We start from the raw sequence: 14677 nt of genomic DNA on the forward strand, positions 1-14677 counted from the left end.
AATTTGATCTGGTCCGAAGACATCACAACGTGACATCATCCGGGATGATCCAGATCGTGCAAAAAGAAAGCCCGATGAGAATCTCCACGAAATGCAATCGCAATGAGACCATCACAACGCCATAGCGGGATTGATCGTAGGGTCAAATCATTGAGATCTCGGTATTGACTTCAAAGACACCGGCTGCTATCTTCGTCTCCCTGTGCGATATGCCAAGTATGACGGTCCGACCAAGGATCTGAGGAATTGATCCAAGTTCCTACACATGCTCGACTGACATCATCCACCAAATACCCTATATAATTGCGAAGTCATATTTGACAGGTATTTTGCAGGCCTCTGATCCTCCTCGATCGACTGCCCCTGCTTCAACATTCAGCTATCGCAACTCTCATCCCATCCGGCACCATGTCTGCAATTGGCATTACGCAGACCGATAACCCACTGCCCTCACCGGCCTTCACCAACAATCCCCCTGAACACACGCTGGAACACGAAACCTGGAAACATCGTCCTCCGTACCAGATTCAAAGCGCAGCCGAATTCGGTCCCGTCCAATGGCGCGCCCGCTGTCAATGCGGCCGGGTGTCGTATACCCTGAAACGGGACAAACCATTGAACGCCAAGTTTTGTCACTGTCGGGGATGCCAGGTCATGCACGGGGCACCCTTCCAATGGGCGGCCATATTTCATAAAGATGACTTGAACTTCGCCCAGGGGTCAAGCGGGCTGTCCTTCTATTCGGCCTCTCACAATTCCCAGAAGTATGACATGCCAACCAAAGTATCATGTTCATTCTGCCATACTTTGATCATGGATGAGGGCCGCAATGTCTGCTTGATCTTCCCTCAATTGATCCAGTTTGAGGGCTCTGCGGAGGAGCAGCGAAAGCAAATGGAAGCATTCAAGCCGACGTAAGTGGAAACAGGTTCCATTCTCCCCCGAAGATCAACAATGCCGTCCCCGCCGCTAACCTTCAATGATGACTAGATGTCACATTTTTTACGAGCAGCGTATGATAGATATTCCAGATGGGGCTCCGAAATGGTCTGGCATGGATAAAGTCAGCCAGCTCTTGGATGATCATGGTAAGCCTACCACGCCAGAATGAACAGTGTACAGCATAAACGGGTGACAGAGGCGTTGGTGATGAGGACTGGCACCGAATAATGCCTCTCGAGAGGATGATCAATATCCCCCGTTGAATTACTCTATGTGTATTTTCTTTTCTTTTCTTTTCCCCTTTTTTTTTGTGGTTTATCATTTGAACAGTATCCACTCACCATTATGAATTATGCTTATGTGCCCTTAAAGCTTCACTTTGTGCCAGCGACCTTGTGTATGATATCGAACTTGTAGTAAACTTATACTTCCCCAATGGAACAACTATGCAATATGACCGGAATCAAGGATCTCAGTAGTATTTCATTCTACCGGAATCAAATAGAGCCATCAAAGATAAGATGTGGTCCCTGGAACCAGGTTCCCTGCTCTTCCCAACGCCCTATGTCAGCATCTCTCATCCAATCACTAGGCAGGTCAGTCAGGACCAACATGAACAACGTGCCAAATCGATTGAGAACCCGACAGTCACCGAGTCGGGTAAACTGGCCTTCTCGGCTTGGCGGATGCTTAAGGGCGGGCCCGCATCTCCACGATGTGACCCTTTTGCAACTCTTCACCCGAATAGGAATTACCTCTTTCTCGCAACGACCCCTCCCCTCCCATTTTTTTTTCCTGACTGACTATGGGTCAACTGAATATTTTAGGGGGCTGTCCCATCTGTAAGAATCCATCCAGGCCAACATATCCGTCAAGTGTGCTACAAATAATCCTTTTTTCCGAAGCTCAATACCTAGCGCGATGTGGCTGAAGTCGTTGGTCCGTCTGGCTGTCCTGGCTGGCCCTGTTGCCGCTGTCACCGAAATCACCGATGATGAGATGACTTCGTTTCTAGCTGCTGGTGGCATAGAGCTGGCTGACCGCTATGCGCCCATGTGGTTTTTTGGCCAAGCCGAGGACCAACCGCCTTGTTATCCAACTTGGGCTTTTGGAGGATCACCAACATCAGCAGATGTTTACGATGACTCTCATAAGACACCGGCTGCGGCACAGTGCCAGTATCCAGATGTTGGCTGCAACTGTCGCAACCCGGGTGTGAGTATTGGCAACCCAGGACCTGCTTTTCCCGTCTACTACACCTACGAGCGCTGCAATGACACCGAGGTGCGCATGGTGTATAACCTCTTCTACGAGAAGGATGGTGCTACATTCGGAGCCATCGAGACTGGCCATGACTAGTAAGCCATAAAGTTTACTATTCTCCTCCGCCTTCTGACGTCTAACGGGGAGATCTTCTCAAGTGACTGGGAGCGAGTGATCATCATTCACTCGCGGGGCGACACCAACACATGGGCGCCATCCCGTGCTTTACTATCCGCTCACAGCGGCTACCATAACCTGGCCTGGGCGGACATCCAGAATACACTCACAACAGACGAAGTTAATGTCGGAGACGCCAAGGATCCCAACGGTGTGCGAAACAACGATCATCCTAAAGTCTACGTTTCGTGGTCTAAGCACGCCAACTTTGACACTCGCAACACGGGTTGGAATGATCCTGCCAGCCAATCTCTGGACAATGCCTTCCGCAGTCAAGATTGGTGGTACTTCGTTGACCCCCAATATTATGTAGGATGCTCCCCTTTGTATTGGTAAGCGCTGAGACTAACGGATGGTAGATTCGTGCTGACGATAGCACGGATGCTGGAAAGGCGATTGGGGCGACCAACTGGGGCGATGCGACGAGCAACCCACCCTCCGTGCAGTCTAGTGTTTGCAGTGCGGCATAATGCCATCATGGTAAACCAGGTAGGAAAGTTTGAAGCCAGATTTATCTAAAATGGATATAATATCAATAAAGTATTGTTGTTGATATGCTATGCTTGGAGTTAATTTATGCTTGTTGCATGGTCAATATGGAGCCAGGGAGAAATGACAGTGTCCCTATATTTAATGGTTTCGATTTAATCAGTAGTCACCTATACCAATTAATCTGATATAGCAAAGAGCCTAAGTAGAGAGTACACTTGTATATTATTTTCATTGAATATTCGGATGAAGTGTCAGGAATAGAGTATCAGAGAGGAGCGGTGCTTATAGTGAAGGTGAACCCTTCAAGATTTTAGGGTAGACTGACATACATGTACATCTTGGCATCTTCTATTCTCAAAGCGAAAGAAACTCCATTCAAGTAGAATTTTTCTACTATCTCTTTACTAGAGATAACGGTAAATTGGATGTCGAAAATCAATACCCAGGACGCCATATTAAGCGATCTTTGTACCAAATAAATCAATTTGTCACTCTAAGTCCTGTGAGCAAGACCCACTCGCCTTGACCATTTGAATTTCAGAATACTCTATATTGCTTAGGAAAGTAATTTATGTATCAAGTAGGAAGCTCCGGATTGTGATGAGGGTGGAATTGGCTCTCTGCCCGTGTCTACACGCCTGACATAGAACAGAGTGACTGATTAACATGTGCAAATGACGGAATCAATCATTAGATAAAGCAACCCAAACTTGAGACAAAATTTTCCCGAGGTCTGCACTTCGAGCCAACATGTTTTTTTGGAGAGGCCAGGCGGGGCAAGTGTCGAAGTGGTGTTGGCTAAGTGTCGGCCCGGATAAGAGTTGCCCGCCAGCGACAGTGGAGCACTCGGCCTCGGGCCGCTTTTTGAAGCCCCGAATCCACAGAGCGTATTCTTGAGATTCCCCTTTCTTTCAATTTATCCCGGGTAAGAAACAGTAGATTTAGCAATCCGAATGGCCGAATTCTCCAACATGGGCCTGAACAAGGTAAATTTGCAAAGTTTAACAACCCACGTGGACACTATAAAACCTGGCCTCTACCCCAGCCTGAAATCAAAATTGCAATAGTGTTTTGTATTGGCAAAATTATAATATCTCCCGTCTACAGCCGTGTCTGCTACTTTGCTAATGTCTTCAGAGCCGATTCTTATAGTTGGTGCAGGTCTCGGTGGCCTTGCACTAGCACAAGCTTTACGCCGAAAGAACATTCCATTCCGCATCTTTGAACGGGACGCACAATATGGGGTTCGCGAGCAAGGCTGGGCGATTTCTCTACATCCATGGCTAATAGCGGACCTCTGCTCAGGTGTGCGCGACGACGAAGCGGGACTTCGCCGTATGACTCCATCAGCACCGCTCGGTATGCACTCTGAGGGTGTGATCTACTCCCTAGAAAAAGAAACGCGAAAAGAACTGTTCCGATTTGGGGAAGGTACGGACCAGCCTTTTGTGCGAGTTGAGAGGACGAAGCTTCGCGATTGGCTATTGCAGGAAGTATCTGTAGAATGGAACAAAAGATTTCAGGGATACGAACAGCATCCAAATGGAATTACTGCACGATTTGAAGATGGCACTGAGGTCCAAGGAAGCGTTTTAGTTGGTGCAGACGGCATTTCCAGCCAAGGTACGGAAGTCCCAAAAATTTCTTGCGAGATAATCTGTTATTCTACCTCGGTGACATGCGAACATCATAATAAATTCATAGTGAGGCGTCAGCTATTGAACAGTCATGACGAGCCACAACGTTTGCCAATCGGTATTGTAGTGGGACAAGTCGAGGCCACCCATGAACAGTATCAGCGATGGCTCAAACTTGGTACAAGTCTTTCCATTGGATTTACAGATACACGAAGGCTATTTGTTGGACTGAAGAGCGTATCTAAAGATCTACGCAAAGCTCAATTTTACTGGATGTTCGGCTGGTAAGCATTGCACCCAATGTAAAATCTCCGTCCCAGAATTTGTTGCCGGGATCATTAAACTCCTCCTCCTCCTCCTCTCAGGGCCGATAAGAATGCCAAGAAAACCCCGTACTGGACCAATAGTGCTTCTCAAAGCAAGCTGCACAATTTTGTTATGGAAAATCTTCATGGGCTCGACGCAGAGTACACTGAGCCCTTTCGTGCCACACCCGTTGAAGGAATATTACAGCCTCCTTTGCAAATGCGCGATATGCTTCCTCCCACGCTCCCTAGAGGCAGAGTTACATTATTGGGCGATGCTGTCCACCCAATGGTGCCTTGTAAGTGTGAAAATCCTGATTGTCTTCCTCGAATAGCAGCAGATCTGATGATATATAGTCCGTGGTGAGGGCGGGAACATGGCAATAAAGGACGCCATTGTCCTGGCCGAAACACTGGCTCAAACTACTACATTCCATGACACAGCGGATATACTGAAGCAGTACGAAAGCGAAATGAGTGAGAGGGCAGGTAAGTCAGTCATCACAAGTCGTGAAAACACATTCATGCACAAGTGTATCTTCAACAAATAGCAGTTGGGGAGCGGAGTAAATATGATTAGGTACCGAGGGTGATAATCCCCGCTCAATATTATCGAAAATACAGTGATTAAATTCTTGCTATTAAGTCTCTAAATCAAAAAGTTCCCCATGAACCAGGCCTATCCTAGGGCACATGACGACACTCCTGTTTCCCGGTGCCGGAATAGTCATTGGCTGATTGATATAAACGCGTAGCTGCCCAGGAAAATCCGCGATGGCCGAAGGACAGGACACGACATGCCCTGGAATCATGATTCGTCATCGACCATGGCTTTGGCTCGGCGATCTGAGTTTTGACATATTCAAGCCCAGTCTTTAAACATCAAAAAAGCCTTGTATTGTTGATATATTCGGTTTTCGGGATCATGGACCTCTCAAGTTGATTCCTTATCGCAGTGATTTATTGCACTGGTATATTCATCTGGTAGCCAATGTTGTAGTTTAATATTTCAACATTTCAACACCCGTTTATTTTTTGGTGACTTGGCCTCATTCGATCCAGTAAAGGCTGATAAAGCACCCGCCGATCCCGGAGTCGCCCCGCATCCGAAGGCCTCGCCATTCTGCGGGAGCTATTTGTAGCTAAACCTAGTTGTTCCCCTTCATGTTATTTTTTTGCTGGAAAATAAAGTTCTTCACTGCACCGAGACTTTAGGTATTGGCGTCAACATCCATTGTCATGGCAGATATCTTCGAATCTGGAAAGCCCTTTCCTCAGCCTGCAGTAGGCTACACTCAACCATTCTGGCGGACCCAGCTTGACCCCTTGGATAGCCATCAGAGTACCCCAGAGCTGCCGAACGAGACTGATATTTTGATTATTGGTGGAGGTTATGCCGGCGCATCTGCTGCATACAACCTACTCGCTGAAAATCAGAATAGCTCCGTGCCAAAGGTTGTTCTTGTGGAAGCGCGTGAACTATGTTCGGGTGCCACTGGAAGAAATGGTAGACAACTCGCATTTTCATTCACAAGGATTGGGCTGATGAAATATTATTCTGTATTTAGGTGGTCATCTCAGGCCGGATCTCTATGCGATGGCTGCCAGATACACCGAGCGCTACGGGGTCGAAGCCGCAGCAGAGGTAGTCCGCTTCGAAATTGCACACATGGAGGAGATCAAAGATCTTGTACAGAAAGAAAAAATTGACTGCGAGCTGACATTTACTCGCTCATACGATATTTATTTAAATGCGGATGAGCTCAAAGAAACGAAGCGCTTCGTTGATTTTCTTACGCAAGAAGGACTGGACTTTATGGACGACGTTAAATACCTCTCTGAATCTGAGGCTCAGACGGTAAAACTTCACATAAAGAGATCTCTAGACTTTACCCTAAGAATGAGCTGACATTTGCCTGACAAGTCCGCTAAAGTGCGGGGTGCACAAGGAGGCTTCAGCTTTTCTGCTGGACATCTTTGGCCTTATAAATTTATTGCACACCTTATTCGGATTGCCGTTTCTCGTGGACTTAACCTCCAGACAAACACGCTGGTCTCAGAGATCGCACATGATCGTACACCAGAAGGCCTGTGGCCAGTCATTACCAACCGTGGTACGATCTATGCGCAAAAGATCATTCTTGCAACCAACGCATTCACTAGTGCCCTAGCACCCGAATACTCCAAGGCAATTATACCATGCAAAGGTCTCTGTACGCATGTTGAAGCAGCTCCCAATGCACCGTATGAAAGACTTCCTGAGACATACTGCATTCGGCTTGGTCCGGGGGCAGTCATTTATCAAATCTCACGAAACGATGGGTCAATCATTGTTGGCGGGGCTCAATATACATACAAAGAGGCGCCTGAGCAGTGGTACAACAACGCCGATGATGGGACATTGATTCAAAATGCTGAGCATTATTTCGATGGATATATGCAACGTACCTTTCACGGGTGGGAGAATAGTGAAGCACATGTGAAGCATATCTGGACTGGTGGTAGGTCCGATTTCTGTGTCTTACCTGCTTTTCTTTTGGTAATTACAATAGTTTGAAATGCTGACGAAACGCGATTTATTCCTATAGTGATGGGCTACAGCGCAGACTCGTTACCCCATGTCGGGAATATCCCAGGAAAGCCCGGGCAGTTTATTGCCGCTGGTTTCAACGGTCACGGCATGCCGGTAGTTTATTTGTCTGGCAAGGCAGTTGCAAAGATGGCACAGGACTCAGTCCCTTTTGAGGAATCTGGGCTACCAAAGTTATTCCAGACCTCTGCTGCGCGTTTGAACCCAGCCTACGATGATACTCTGAATTAAGTACCTGGGTTAGGTACGAGTAGATCCGTTATTATATAATCCTCCGATTCAAAATGTCAGGTGCTTCGCGATTCTCATCCAGTATACTAGTCTAAAGTATAGGTACACGTATGCAATTCATTCAGTTGATTAGAAACAGCAGTATCAGTGGTTCTATTATTGATTTTCGCATAAGTGGTAGTATTTTAATTGAGTAACTGTCATACTTTCTGTCAATCTGATCCTCGGTACATTATTCCATAAAATTTACAACATGTTTACTCAGGATATAACAGTCTAGACAAGCACTGTGAAACGATTAAAGCTAGATATAGAGTTGAGTTGAAAGATACATCTTTGAAAGGCGCCATCGAATTAGTCTGGGACACAAATCCTTATTGTTTATCGAAATGGTCGAGGAGATCATAAGACATCTACAGCGACACGTTGGGACCACGCACTCATTTTTCAATCATAAATCTCCATCCATTTTGAGAATTCTGGGCAGCATGAGAGAATGAAAGCACTGCTGGAAACTCGATGTACACACTATGGTAGTTTGACGAGATAACTTGAGTCCTTCTTACAGTAGGTTGGGAAGCGTAGAAGGGTGGCATGCCCCTCAATCTTGAGAGGGCTGAGTCGGGTATGAAGGATAAGTCTAACCAGTATCTGCTCTATTTTGATCTTATTAAAGCTGATCCAGGATGTCTCTCCTCTTGTGTAGTATATATAATAAATTGATGCTGAGATGTTGACATTTTGAAGTATAAAGAAAAAGGCGGCAGGGAATGACATCAGTTCCGCCCAATCACCAGTCACTGAATTCTACCTAAATTATTCCCCCGCCTTCTTCTCAACTTCACCCATCATTCCCCGCCATCCCAAACCACCATGTCCTGGTTCCAGAAAAACTTCACACTGCCCTCGCGCAGTCGCGGCTCCTACCTGATCACTGACCAGGTTCTGTCGGAGCTGCCTGAGATTCGTGACTACAAGGTTGGCATGCTGAACCTGTTTGTGCAGCACACGAGCTGTGCGCTGTCACTGAACGAGAATTGGGATGATGATGTGCGGGCGGACATGAGCGATGCGCTGGATCGCATTGCACCTGCGGATCGCAAGGGCGATCTGTATCGTCATTCGGCCGAGGGGGAGGATGATATGCCGGTATGCTTGTCCTTGCCAGTTCTGCTTTTATCTCATGCAAGCTCTACGAAGTCCATCCGGTGCCCTTTGCCTGTTTACGAATCAAAATTTGGAATTCAAAGCTAACCAATTGTCACCCTTGGTTCAGGCCCATATCAAGTCCGCTCTTATCGGTGCATCAGTGAACATTCCCATCTCCAATGGCCGCCTGGCGACCGGCACCTGGCAAGGTATTTGGTATCTCGAGTTCCGCACCAGCCGCCATACACGCAAGGTTGTCGCAACTATCCAGGGTGAGAAGGCATGACTGGCTGGTGAAACAAAACAGCATCTTTGAATGGGATGGTTTTAAATTCAGGGGTGACATTGGCTTTTTTTTTCTCTTCAAAACATGGGCGGACGGCCAGAGGGCACCGAATCGGGTTGTTTAATAGAAACACAGCTCCGACACCATGATCCAAACCCACACCGACCATCGGTTCAAGTAGATAGTTGCGGGTTATAACTCGAACAAATATACAAAGCTCGACGAGACCAGCACCGCGTCACCCTCCGGCTTCAACACGTCAAATCACATCGTCGTTATCTGGTGAACGGCAGATCCATTGATCAATATTTCTGTACACGGCCTCGGGCCCAAAAAAGACAAAGTAACGAAACGCAAGGAATGATCAACGCCAACAAAAGGAACCTGATGCTAGTCGTCTACCGCTGCTCCAAGCCACCCTCGGTCACACGCTGGGTCTCATTCACCTCGGCGGCGCTGCCGGTGGGCTTGAGGGGATAGCTGGTAGCCGGCAGGGACTCGAGGTAGGAGCGGTGGTGCTCATGAGCCTGTAAATAAGTATCTGTTAGTGGAATTTCATTCCGATGCAGAATGGGATGTGAGAGGCTACGTACAAATGGTAGCCCGCAGTAGCCGCAGGTCGCGATCTCGGGCTTGTCGGTGTTGATGAAGACCTTGGGGTGGCCGAGGGGGCCACCGCCACCGTCGCAGCTGACAACCTTGGACTTTACCCACCGCACGGGCTGCTTGTGAATGAGCTCAATGGCGGCCATGGGTTGCGGCTATCGGAATCCACTGGTTAGTTACACAATTCAAGCACCTCACAGTTAAAATATGCCAAGTGAGTCCATCCTCATAGACATAACATGGTCAACACACCTGAGTCTCCATAATGGTCTGCTCGAAACGGGGGCCGGTCATGGCCTCCTCGCGGGGCTGCTGGCTGGCGGCCCAGGTATTGGCACGATTCGGAGCCTGGAGGCTACGGATACGCTCCGCTTTGATCGGGTCCTCCTCCATAAGACCATCCCAAGAGCTCATGGTGTCGGACAGAACTGCATTGGAAGCAGAGACGCTGGGCTTGACCGCGGGCACGTTGGGGTCGTTGGCGGCCATGCGGTTCTCTGACAAACGAGGGACGGTCGCGGAGTAGGCGCGGACGGCAAAGCGCGGACGGAGCGACGCCAGGGCCGCGATGCGGCGGCTGCAGGACATCATACTGAGCGAATTGAGTCCTGAGGGGACGGTGAGAATAGGAGGACAAGACGTGGTTCGGGAGGAGTCGAGGTCAAGGAACTGAATAATCCGCGAGGTGTGGTTTGGTGAAATCTCACCGCCTACCACTTACAGCTGATGTGGTGCAGCTCTTGGTTTTTCTGCCAAAGTATTATCTGTGTCTGCGCTTTTTACTCAAAGCGACTTCTCTGTCGGTGCAGATACATTCAATTGCCCATCATGTCGGCCTCTCCGGGATCGGCTGCGAAGCCAGAAAAGACCATGTCGTCACGCCTGCTTACGATGAAGGTATGATCTACTCCCGAAATCTAAATACAGAGCAAAGGCAAAATAAAGCTAACTTCTCTCAAGTTCATGCAGCGAGCTGCAGCAACTGCGGCCGCGAAAGAAGCGCAGACACCAGTAAGCGAAGATGGGCAACGTACAACAAAGCGCCCAAGACTCTCGACCGAGGCTGCCAGTTCTTCCACTCAGTCGGATCTTGAGGCTATCTCGAAGGCGCTGGCTGCGGAGGAGGAGAAACGACGGGAGGCGACGGCACGAGCTGCGGCCGAGGCTGGTGAGAGTGAATGGGTGCTGAACATCCCTGTCACTACAAACTACGCTCCGCAACCTCTCGTAGTCGCAGCGGACTCGCTTGACGCTGAGGATAGCGTTCTTCAAGGTGGCCGACGCGCGTACGGCAACTTCACACGCAAGAAGAAAACGGTTTGTATCTTCTCGCCTAACATTTTGAGCACGGGCTTACATTTCCAAAGGTTCAATCTGCGCCCGAGCAGGATGAGGACTCAGACGACTCCGATGATGAAGATTTCGATGACATCAACCCAGCCAATCCCGAGCAAGTTGAAGCCATGATCAAAAGAGCTGGCGAGAAGGCTAGAGCGAAGGAATTGCGGAAACAGGAAAAGCTGAGGGCCATGGCGAAGTCCGAAAAAGTCAAGCTATCCGAGCTAAAGAGTATTTCTGGCTCGCGCAAAGGCTCGGGCCCGGCACCCAAGAACGGCGGTGGCTCCAAGAAGAAGAAGAAGCGCAAGAATTAGGGCGCATTGGCTTGACTCATCATTCAGAATTGCAGATATCCCGGAGATCACTTGGGTGGCGTTTTATCTGGAGCATGGTCTATCGGCGTTTAACGGAGTTACTATAATTGCATCTTTCTGGTGGAATGACATCCAATCTCGGTATGAAACCTTGAATATAGCATAAAAAGGAAGACAGTGTCTGGTATCTATTGTGACTATAGCTGTAAGCTAGCGTGTATCTTGCTCAAATAGAAGTATACAAATTTTTTTCTATGAAAGATGGCGAAAGCGGGAAAAAAGACAAAAAAGGTATCATCGGATTCCAATCCACTCTAGACGGGCTCTCATAATCGCGCCTTCTCATCGCGCTTCTTCTTCTCCCACCCCTTCTGCGTCGCAAAGTTGAGGACCAAGTTCCACGCCGCAACCCCAAACCCAACCGGGGGTATGATGAGTAGTCCCCACGCCCACCACCGTGGACTCGATGCCGCGATACTGGCCATAGCTCCCTTGACCGCACGCTCCAGCTCCGCCTTGTCAGAATCGTTCCAGACCACGACGCCCCGCGCCGTTGTCGTCCCGCGGAACTCCGCTTGCACAGCCTTCATGCGCACGTCGCCTTGGCTGCGTACTCTGTTCTCGGCATCTTCGGCGGTAAGGTGGGCGTCGCGGGCGCGCAGTCGGGCCATTTGGACAGCGGGGTCGTGCACACCAACCACGATGACCGTCCCGCAGATGAGGTCCATGCCGCTCTCGAAGAGGAGTGGCACGTCGAGGACGACGGCCCACTGGCCACGAAGGTAGTGATAAATCAGGGCCTTGTAGACTTCCCAGCGTACGGCAGGGTGAATGATGCGGTTGAGGACCTGGCGATCGCGTTTGCGCTCGTCGGAGTCGCCGAAGACGCGCCGGCCGAGAGCGGGTCTGTTGAGGGGCTTGCCTTGGAGCGAGGCATTGACAGAGTCTTCGAGAAGGAGGTCTGGGGTCGTTGGACCGAAGTAGTTCACGATAGCTTTGTAGCCAGGCGTGCCGGGCTCGACGACCTTGCGGGCGAGGATGTCGGCGTCGATGATAGGGAGGGCGTAGGGCGGGGAGGAGAGGAGGGAGGACACGGTGGATTTACCCGTGGCTATAGAGCCAGTGAGCCCAATTATGAGCATGCTGGCTATACTGTGGGTAGTTCGAGAATCGGTCAGAGAAGGAGTGAAGAGCAAGTTGCCAACGAGTTTGGCGATGTAGTCGATGCGGGGAGATCCACTACCTCGGCTCCGCATTGGGCGGTTCTAGCTATACTCCATACATATTCGCAAAGGTATCGGATCGACATCGGGTAATGGTGCAGTGGAATTATCTTATAAGTCCATAGTTGTAGCCTTGAAATTCACACTCCATTATTATCACTAAGCCCATCGCCCTCAAATAAGCTAGATTTTTATGGCCCAATCCTCGAGCTCGACACCAGGTCGACTGTAGTGGGGAGGGTTGTCCAAGCTCAACCAACGCCCTCCAGTCTGCACAGCGCATTGATTGGGATCAATTCATTTGCTAGTCAAATGGCGCACAAGATACAATAAGCCATCTCTGCCGTAGAAAAAGCACCAAGACCTCCTTCGGTCGCCTGGCTCTGAAATCAGGGAGTAGCCTGGTGCCCATGTAGGGTCTCTGTAATCGACCATATATTCATCGAGTTTCTGTATAAACCCTTCCGTTCAACCTCATGATTCAGGCAGCCCAGAGGCCGGGTTCTGCGATTGGCCCTTCCATCCAACATACGGCCATCCCTTGGGTAGGGACGAGAAGGGAGGGAGGACATATCGGCCCTCGCAGCTCCCCTCCTGGCAATCGAGATCGCAGAGACCAAATACATTGCAGTAGCAGTCTGCTGCCGTGGGACAGTGCACCGGCTCTTTTCCGAATATCACTGGACAGAGAGACAAATCAGTATTCAGTCCATCTAACACCGGGGGTTACCACGGAAGACTGAGAAAACATACTGTGCCAGGAATACTCCATGATCCGCCCACTCAAATCATCTGTCAAAGAGGTCTCCACGAGCCACTTGCGGTAGCGTTCATATTCGCTTTTCGGGCGCTCATGCACTTTCTCGCGAGTCACGCCGAATTGGGCGCAGCATGAGACACCGACTTCTTCGGGAATCGGAGTGTCTGGGAACAACTCCATGAATCCATTTCTAAAGTATTCACCCGCGTGAACATCCTGGCGATGCGTGTCGCTTTGCGGGTGGATCTCGACTGGGCAACCCAGGGTCCACACACAGCGTAGATTGACGTATCCCTCCTGTCGAAGGTAAGGGACCTGGAAATTGCGTAGCATGGGAACACCGTCGTAATAGGGATCGTCGTTATGCCATTGATAGCGCAGGGAGTGAATAAAGAGCATGACATCGGGGAGGTTATCATAGTGATCAATGATGTATCTAAAAGACATGAAAAGGGAACGCCAGTTAGCCGGCCACCAGCCCTTCATGCGACAAAATAATGCAGCGCAAGATTGCTCGTGGAATGAGTCGCAGCACTCACGTCAGATAGACCATCGATTCGCGGCCTTTATTACGTGCGACCGTCAGAGGAGCACTCTTGTCATCCACCACGTAGATGCTCCTTGACCAATCTGGGAAGTATTCCGCCACCCACGAGGTGTCGTCTTTGGTCATGCTCGCGACCACCATCTCCTTTTGTCGCCGGACAGCAGTGCGATCCTGCCCATTGATTATCTCGGGTGTGCTGGCCGCGGATGGGCGCAGCACATATTTCGTTTCATCCTGGTAGGTGGAACTGCGAGGGGACTTGCCGCCGGCGAAGAAGAGAAAGTACAGGGTCAGTACAAGGGCGATGGTGAGAAAGATGGCTTTGAGTCGGTTCCGGCGACGAGGACTCTGTGGTCCGCCAGGGGCGAATAACATGGCTGTGATGTCTTGATGCTGTGCTGTTGCTGTTGCGGCTGCTCAAGAGTTCAGACATCGAGACCGCGGAGATCAATTCAACGTCGCATCGTGAAGATTCCGATGCGCGTAAGCTGAATGTTTAAGCTGAGAAATAGCTCGCAAGGCTATTGCCAGCCAACAGGGCTCGAGAGGGAAAGGGAGGAAAGCAACAAACTTGCGAAGCTGTCGAGGTTGTTGGAGTGGGAAACGTGTCTGCGCCAAAAGTCCCCGCGGAAGCTCTCCCCAGCCAAACCAGCCAAACCAGCCACCGGCCGATCGGTGGGTCCAGATCCAGTGAAACCTCAACCCGCGATGGTGTTTTGTATACGGAGTACTTCGCCATGATAGATATTTTTGGGGCTTGAGCTCTTCATGTATAGTCTCTCAGGCCAGCCAAATTGTATGTGCTACTCTGCGATAC

At 49.7% G+C, this 14677-nt stretch overlaps 9 protein-coding genes across 9 annotated transcripts; 6 read left to right on the forward strand and 3 right to left on the reverse strand.

Annotated features, from left to right (window-relative positions):
* Nucleotides 1–408: 408 nt before the first annotated feature.
* Nucleotides 409–1111, forward strand: N7462_003186 (GFA family protein; the record flags this gene model as incomplete). The annotated part of the gene is made up of 2 exons (XM_057074912.1): nt 409–914; nt 991–1111. The coding sequence occupies 2 exons, from the start codon at nt 409–411 to the stop codon at nt 1109–1111; spliced, it is 627 nt and encodes a 208-aa protein (XP_056934417.1).
* Nucleotides 1112–1863: 752 nt separating this feature from the next.
* On the forward strand, nt 1864–2852 carry N7462_003187 (uncharacterized protein; the record flags this gene model as incomplete). Its single annotated transcript, XM_057074913.1, has 3 exons — nt 1864–2300; nt 2364–2691; nt 2742–2852. 3 exons carry the CDS (start codon nt 1864–1866, stop codon nt 2850–2852), a joined length of 876 nt encoding a protein of 291 aa, XP_056934418.1.
* A 1149-nt stretch (nt 2853–4001) lies between these two features.
* Nucleotides 4002–5367, forward strand: N7462_003188 (FAD-dependent oxidoreductase; the record flags this gene model as incomplete). The annotated part of the gene is made up of 4 exons (XM_057074914.1): nt 4002–4497; nt 4579–4795; nt 4877–5108; nt 5185–5367. 4 exons carry the CDS (start codon nt 4002–4004, stop codon nt 5365–5367), a joined length of 1128 nt encoding a protein of 375 aa, XP_056934419.1.
* A 688-nt stretch (nt 5368–6055) lies between these two features.
* N7462_003189 (NAD(P)/FAD-dependent oxidoreductase) lies at nt 6056–7637 on the forward strand (the record flags this gene model as incomplete). The annotated part of the gene is made up of 4 exons (XM_057074915.1): nt 6056–6323; nt 6385–6674; nt 6741–7317; nt 7405–7637. The coding sequence occupies 4 exons, from the start codon at nt 6056–6058 to the stop codon at nt 7635–7637; spliced, it is 1368 nt and encodes a 455-aa protein (XP_056934420.1).
* Nucleotides 7638–8510: 873 nt separating this feature from the next.
* N7462_003190 (YjbQ family protein) lies at nt 8511–9072 on the forward strand (the record flags this gene model as incomplete). Its single annotated transcript, XM_057074916.1, has 2 exons — nt 8511–8786; nt 8914–9072. 2 exons carry the CDS (start codon nt 8511–8513, stop codon nt 9070–9072), a joined length of 435 nt encoding a protein of 144 aa, XP_056934421.1.
* A 398-nt stretch (nt 9073–9470) lies between these two features.
* N7462_003191 (zinc-finger domain-containing protein) lies at nt 9471–10269 on the reverse strand (the record flags this gene model as incomplete). Its single annotated transcript, XM_057074917.1, has 3 exons — nt 9471–9599; nt 9666–9833; nt 9931–10269. The coding sequence occupies 3 exons, from the start codon at nt 10267–10269 to the stop codon at nt 9471–9473; spliced, it is 636 nt and encodes a 211-aa protein (XP_056934422.1).
* A 237-nt stretch (nt 10270–10506) lies between these two features.
* Nucleotides 10507–11330, forward strand: N7462_003192 (uncharacterized protein; the record flags this gene model as incomplete). The annotated part of the gene is made up of 3 exons (XM_057074918.1): nt 10507–10575; nt 10639–10995; nt 11064–11330. The coding sequence occupies 3 exons, from the start codon at nt 10507–10509 to the stop codon at nt 11328–11330; spliced, it is 693 nt and encodes a 230-aa protein (XP_056934423.1).
* A 326-nt stretch (nt 11331–11656) lies between these two features.
* On the reverse strand, nt 11657–12586 carry N7462_003193 (putative dephospho-CoA kinase; the record flags this gene model as incomplete). Its single annotated transcript, XM_057074919.1, has 1 exon — nt 11657–12586. One exon carries the CDS (start codon nt 12584–12586, stop codon nt 11657–11659), a length of 930 nt encoding a protein of 309 aa, XP_056934424.1.
* Nucleotides 12587–13027: 441 nt separating this feature from the next.
* Nucleotides 13028–14235, reverse strand: N7462_003194 (DUF3431 domain-containing protein; the record flags this gene model as incomplete). The annotated part of the gene is made up of 3 exons (XM_057074920.1): nt 13028–13233; nt 13307–13749; nt 13853–14235. The coding sequence occupies 3 exons, from the start codon at nt 14233–14235 to the stop codon at nt 13028–13030; spliced, it is 1032 nt and encodes a 343-aa protein (XP_056934425.1).
* Nucleotides 14236–14677: the final 442 nt, after the last annotated feature.

This window comes from Penicillium macrosclerotiorum, assembly GCF_028827735.1.
Source record: "Penicillium macrosclerotiorum strain IBT 26536 chromosome Unknown utg000003l_segment0_segment0, whole genome shotgun sequence".
In the NCBI taxonomy this organism is placed as follows: domain Eukaryota; kingdom Fungi; phylum Ascomycota; class Eurotiomycetes; order Eurotiales; family Aspergillaceae; genus Penicillium; species Penicillium macrosclerotiorum.